The sequence below is a fragment of the Stylophora pistillata genome, chromosome 7 (genome assembly GCF_964205215.1).
Source record: "Stylophora pistillata chromosome 7, jaStyPist1.2, whole genome shotgun sequence".
NCBI lineage: Eukaryota > Metazoa > Cnidaria > Anthozoa > Scleractinia > Pocilloporidae > Stylophora > Stylophora pistillata.
The window spans coordinates 22,959,436-22,966,255 of record NC_142525.1 but is presented as its reverse complement, the minus strand read 5'-3'; the positions used below and the strand labels follow the sequence as shown (position 1 = coordinate 22,966,255).

General features: G+C 39.3%; 1 protein-coding gene across 4 annotated transcripts; it reads left to right on the top strand.

Moving 5' to 3' along the window:
• The first annotated feature begins 998 nt into the window (after nt 1–998).
• On the top strand, nt 999–6,545 carry LOC148727150 (profilin-2-like). 4 transcript variants are annotated; one of them, XM_088728952.1, is made up of 4 exons: nt 999–1,107; nt 1,402–1,442; nt 5,569–5,744; nt 5,856–6,545. In XM_088728952.1, exons 3-4 carry the CDS (start codon nt 5,634–5,636, stop codon nt 6,126–6,128), a joined length of 384 nt encoding a protein of 127 aa, XP_088585078.1. In that variant the 5' UTR covers nt 999–1,107; nt 1,402–1,442; nt 5,569–5,633; the 3' UTR covers nt 6,129–6,545. The 4 variants fall into 4 exon arrangements, with proteins under 4 accessions (XP_088585078.1, XP_088585076.1, XP_088585079.1 ...); XM_088728950.1 differs by having other exon boundaries at nt 1,003–1,107; nt 1,402–1,614; XM_088728953.1 differs by lacking the exon at nt 1,402–1,442 and having other exon boundaries at nt 1,036–1,107.
• The last annotated feature ends 275 nt before the right edge of the window (nt 6,546–6,820 follow it).

The window sequence follows — 6,820 nt, the reverse complement described above, 5'->3', positions numbered from 1 at the left end:
GAAACCATCTGAAACCATCTGAAACCATCTGAAACCATCTGAAACCACCAATGAAACCACCTGAAACCATCTGAAATTACCTGAAAATTACATGAAAGCACGCAGACATGAACGCAGACCGTAGACCGCAAACCGCACACCGCAAACCGCACACCTCGAATAGCCACGCCTCGAAAAAGGTCTACACAGTGTGTAATTAGCAGATTTATCTCTCTTCCCTTTGTTATCAAACGAGATCACGGAGTGCGTAAGCGAAACTGCTATGTAAACATTGGAGTTGAATTCTTATTGAACATATCGCAGTTACGACCCTCCACTGTCGAGCCGTACCAGTCTTGCATAGGTTATGTGTGTGCCTTTCGAGTCAGTCGACGTGTGCGCAATCAGTTTTCCTTTGTGTATACAGTGTGTAATTACCAGATTTATCTATCTCTCTTTTGTCATTGATGTTATCAGACGAGATCTCGGAATATCTGTTTTCACGTTAAAGTACTTCTACTATATGAAATCATTTTTGGTACAATCGTACAAAGCAACTCAGGTGTCTCGTTAACACAGACCTCAAAAACGCAGAACGCAGACCGCAGACCGCGCAGCTCGAAAAGCGTGTACACAGTGTGTAATTACAAGATTTATCTCTCTTCCCTTCGTTATCAAACGAGATCTTGGAATGCGTCGCGAAACTGAAACTATTTTCATTGTCAGTGACAGTGAGATAACAGATAAAAATAGACGTAAAGTAGAGTAAATTAGCAATGCAGAAGCTTTGCGTCATGCTGAAAATTAAGATACCGATTTGCGATAATGTTTAATTCACGTGGGTTTAGATGGCTTTTTGGGTGGTTTCAGGTAATTTCAGATGGTTTCCATGGGGGTTTCAGATGGTTTCAGGTGGTTTCAGGTGGTTTCAGGTGGTTTCAGATGGTTTCAGGTGGTTTCAGGTGGTTTCAGGTGGTTTCAGGTGATTCCAACTTTTAGTAACTACGTAAGTGTACCACCAATAAAGACAACGGACCACGTGGTGGGTCAAATTTAGCATTCAAGTGAAACAACAACCATAAAAAAGTAACTGGAAAAAAGCTTACCATCTCCAGAGACAACCGAGGAGTAAGTCCTTTTTTTGTCCCTTTTCTTGTTTAGAAGAATCCATCAGTACAAGGTTTATATTCAAAGGTATACATATTCAAGGTATATATAAAAAGGTGTCGAGTAACTGACGATCTCTCAATTTTAACTGGAGACGGCTGGTAGCTGCTTTGATAGCTCCCAATGTGTGATTAATAATTATTTAAGGTAGAGTATTAATTTGTAATAGTTCGGAGATTTTTAAAATTGAAACTATTAAACTAATTGCAAATATTGCATTTGTTTAATCTTCTGCAATGGTTCCGGCTGGAAAAGCGACCCGGCTTAATGGTTCTTGCGCCCTAGACATCCTACAGGTGTGTAAATGTGTGGAGGCGAATTTAAAACGGGGAGTAACCATGTGATGGACTAGCATCCCATCCAGGGGGAAGGGAGAGTGCAAATGTTTCGTCGCTTAGGCTGTATGGGCTACTGGCCTGACGCAGACTTTTTTTAATTCTATTACGTGCATCTCCATGAACAGTTCCGGTAAGTGTTTTTTTTTTTTTTTTTTTTTTTTTTTCCGGACTCTCAGAGACCCTCAGAGATAAATTTGGCATTAAATTATTTGATTAAGTTATAAATTTACCATTAATTTTTAATTAATCAATATTCTTATTTATTTACTTTTAATTTTTTCTTAATTCATTATTTTTCGGTCATTCCGAGAATTCCGGGAATTCAAGGTATTCCGGATATTCCGACACGGAATTCCGGCATTCCATGTTTTCCAAACTACCCCTTCAAAATACTATTGGGACAATTTGTGACAGTTTTTAAACAAATTCAATGTAAATGCACACCGGAAATGTTGTTGCAAGTGTCTCGCATGTCATGACCAGGGAAAAACACGAAGAGAATTGTTTACACAGGAGCAGCACCAAGAGACTTGAGGTTTTTCGAGTAATTAAAAAAAAATAGATAGACTACGTTTTCGAGGTCAGTATTTTCAAGGTCGAGTTTTCGAGGTCTGCGTTTTCGCGGTCTGCTTTGAGGTCAACTGGACACCAAGCAGGGCCCCCAGTAGCAGGAAATTTGTTGACGTTGCGTAATATAACATTGACCAAGAACTAAAATCGGAACAAATTAAAGCCAGCATGTAGCAGGTTCCGAGAGCTGATTGACTCGATCTATTTTGCGTGTGGCACTTGTAAGGATACTGCTTGTAACTGCGGTAATTTGTAAGCTACATGCATCTCACGAGATTTGCAAGTTCTGTTTATCACAGCTGTCACATCGTTTAAACTGTCACTGTTCTTTTCCCGGTTTCCTGTTCTCAGTCAATGAGGTTTTTTTTCTTTGAATAATAGTATCTCGTTTTAAACTGTTTTGTTTTCTTTGTTGTACGCTCATTACGTAGAAACAATTTAAAATGGTTATGGCTGCTCGGATTTCGATTTCTTAGCAAAGGGCAAAATGTTATATTACGCAACCTCACCAAATTTCCTGCTACTGTGGGTCCTGCTTGGTGTCCAGTTGACTTCAAAGCAGACCGCGAAAACGCAGACCTCGAAACCTCAGACCTTGAAAACACTGACCCCCTAATACGTAGTCTATCTATTACTCGAAAAAACCTCAAGGCTCTTGGTGCTGTTCCTTTGTAAACAATTCTCTTCGAGACAACATTTTCCGGTGTGCATTACATTGAAATTTGTCAACAAAATTGTCATAAATTGTCACAATAGTATTCTGAAGGTGGTTGTAGGTGGTTTTAGATGGTTATAGGTGGTTTTAGGTCATTCCTTGTTTTAGTAATTACGCACAAGCAATACCCGGTTGCGATTTCTGGTGTCGGTGTTCCTTTGTTCGGAACAGAAAAAATCGATATGTTAGCGTTTTCCCATATTGCAAGTACAGCAGTGTTTTTGCTCGATTGATCAAATATGAGCTCCCTGTGGGTTCTTAATTTAATGTCCACGGTCGTAATTCGACTTTCCAGACATTTTACAGACTGGTTTGGGGGGGGGGGGGGGGGGCTCTTAGTTTTCGTAATTACGAAAACTAAGAGGGGTCTTAGTTTTCGAGATCACGGAAACTTAGACCCCTAAATTTACCTTTAAATTTGACCTAAAACTCGGTGGAAAGGATCGGACAGGAGATAATTTGACAGATTAGACCTGTTTTGGTTACAATTTGACTTTATATTTCCGGACGGATTCGATTTTAGGAGGTCTTACTTTCGTAATCTCGAAAACTAAGACGGGTCTTAGGTATTACGTCTTCTTTTTCGAGGGTCTTAGTTTTCGTAACACCCGTCTCAGAAGTACATGGCACCTAGTCATTTGCTTCGCGGTTGAATGACTTTAGTTCAACATTTTTATTCGATGAATTCGGTATTTGCTTCCCTTGTTTCCTCTTTCTCCATTCTTTTCTCTGTCTGTTTCTTTCCTCTGGAGCGTTTTTCTTGTTTTGATAACTCGCTCTTTTCGTTCAGTTTCTTCATCTTCAAAATCCTTCACAAATTCCGTCATAGCTAACTGATCTATTTTCGAAACAAAAGTGAGCTCGAGATCTTTGTAATAATATAAAACAAAGGCCTGTTGATGTGTAGGAAATTCAGTGCTCGTTTTAATGAACTTTGTGACATGTGCAAGCCGGAGTTGCTCCCCAATCGTTTCTGGTTTGCTTTCATTATGTGACATTCTTCTGTCAGAAGAGGGTCGGGAAAAACACCTCTTAAGGATCATACGTGACAACACCCGCCGCGCCTCGACTGACGCTGAAAAAGCTCCTTATAAATTCCTCATAATAAGATTATAAGAAATTGTATGGAACTCTCCGGGGTACTTGCAGTGCAAGCCCCGTGTGTCTTCTCATGCTGTGACAGCGTAAGTTTCGGAAGGTTGGGAAAAGTCCCGGCTGTAAATCATTATTTTTGGTTGTTCATTTTGAAAGCATTAGCCACAAAGTCAACATCTTGGTAAGTTCGATTGAAACTGATCACTCGGTTTTCATTAGCTGTAGTTAGTTAGTAAGTGTGAAGAAGTAAGGCTTTCGTAGGAAAGCCCAGTAACTGCTTTTTCAGTCTTTGTGTGTGCTCTATGTAGTTATGTCACGCTGTGAAGGATCGCCACCACAGTGAAATTAATTCGTTCTATGGCGACTTTTTCAAACTTTTGAGACTTTGTACCCCATAATTTATAATTATCCACACTAGACAAGATTATTGAGTATCGTTTAATTTGAGAAACCAATGATAAAAAAAACCTAAAATCAGACCTATTGATTTTATGCATTGTCCCTCGCTGATATCATAAAAAATTCGAGGTGCTTTATTACGTGGTTTTCCCGTGGCTATGATTTGCATCAGTTTTTAATTTGACCTTGTTTTAAGAGGGTTCAACGAACTATTCAAAGATCACGATAGATAAGAATTTAATTTTCGTTTTCTACATTTACACAGGCGTTTCATAGCCGAGATACCCGACGCCGCTTAAATGTTTGGATGTTAACGGTTTCGGTTCGACGGTGCAAATTTTCCCTAAGAGCGTACTCTAGTTGTCTGTTAAAGCGCCTGAATCTCGCACAACAGCTAAGTCAGCCTATAACACTGAACACTTACACAGAGAGTTGTTTTAATTTTCTTTTAGAAACTGAAACTTATGTAAATTTACTGATATAAGCGTACATTCCCGTTGGACAAATGCTTCATATCTCCACATATTGGATCAATTGCTTTCTTCAAACCGTTCTGGCCTTATACCCTGTATTTTACCCTCATTATTATTTTGAGAAACTGATGGTCTCCACAATCACGTGATTAAAAACTAGGATCAATTTTAAGGCATATTCATAATGCAGACTGTCCCTAACTGATGCTAGACGATATTTGCAGTGTTACAGTTCGTGGTTTTTCCACTCGCCATCATTTTCTTTAGCAATTATCGTGACGTCGTCCCCTTTTGTGGAAGTACCGTCCGTGCTAAAGTTTCAACCGAGACGTTTACTGACCTATCTTTTAAAAAAACAAAAAAGTGCAAAATCGTTTCATGTGGTTTATAATAATTAGTCAAGATGTTTTGAAGTTTTTAATCGCTTCCGCGTAACAAAACGCTTAAAAATCATGCATGGGTTGGCCTGGTTTTGCAATGGAGAAAAAAGTGCCCACTGATGTTAACTGTTTTTGTCGTTTGACTTTACGACCCTTTACTGGACAAGCGTCGCCTAGAAAGGCCTCGACTTACTATCCAGCAGTTTCGAAATAATCGTGAGAAATTTAGAAGGAAGGCAGCGGGCGAAGGAAGAAAAACAGAAAGGCAACTGAACGGTACTCTTAAAAGCATGACCTCCCATTATGCAATTCATTATGTATTGTTAGGCTAGATTAGTTGGTGCACACCGATTCGACATTTCCTATCCACCACATGAATACGAGGTTGTGACGTCATCGGCCGTGTACAAGTGAGCGTTTTGCAAGTTTGGAATTACCATTTTGTTTTGCAGCGCTTTCCGGAAAGACTTACTCTCAAAGATGTCAAACGTTTTTTGGTTGGGTTGTTGGATAAGATATGTCTTGGCAAGTTTGCGTGGACACCAACCTCGTTGGTACAGGAAAAGTTCAGAGGGCAGCCATATTTGGCTTCGACGGCTCGTGCTGGGCTACCAGCGAAGGATTCTCGGTAAGAAATTGTGACAAAAGAGCTGTAGAAAAGCCATCAAACAGAAATATACTGAAAACATTAACTGTACTCTCATCAATTTTCTTACAAATGTGAAAATATCTTTCGTAGGTATCTCAAGCAGAAGCGTTAGAGATAATACAGGGCCTAAATGATGGAAGTGTCTCGGACAAGAAGATTGCCGGAACGCAATACATTATGTTGCAAAACGATCAGGAAAATAAAACAGCTTACTTGAAAGCGAAAGACAAAGGAGGCTTCATCGCGTGTCTGACCGAACAGTCCCTCATTCTTGGTGGCTATGATGAAAGTGCTGGTGATGCTCGAAATTGCAACACGGTTGTGGAAGGCTTTGCACAATATCTAAAACAGTCAGGATATTAAATGTTTGAGTGAACCGAAAACAAAATCCACGGCGAAGAACACTAATAGCAGTCTTTCAATTTGTGATTTTTTTTTTATCGCGAACTTCATAGTTCTGAGATTTAAACTTGCTTTAAGTAGATTAGAACATATGTCTTTTTTTTTTTTTGGTGAGAGGAATTTCGGATGACCATGCATGTAGGTGAAAAATAAAAACAAATGCAAACTACCCATCCAAGGGTTATTTACTCGGGATGGGTGGGTTGAGGGCGGACACTGTCAAACTGAGGTTTTCCATTTTCATTTTTTTTTTTTTTTTTTTTTTGAAAGGAAAAGAACATTGACCTTCAGAAAAATCGAACTGAAACATCGCCTTCCCTTACCCTTACAGGAAGCAAAAGTAACCTTCCAATTTATCTAAAATAAATTCAGACACAGGTGGTGTGGTGTATAGAATTGTATGCAAAATAAACTGCATTTACGTTAAACGAAGACAAAAAGATCATATTTCATAACAACAAGGATTTTAACTTTGTCTGGACCTGTCTGTAAAGTACGTGGAAAGGAATTTGATTTGCGACCCATTCAAGTCAAAGGTAGCTAAAACATGTCAGGTCGAAAGTCGAAGCACTTTTAGTAGAGTAGGCACCCTGCGCTTAAGAACTATCGTCGCTCATTTTGTAGGGTCGGTTTGATTGTTTGTTTTTTCGGAA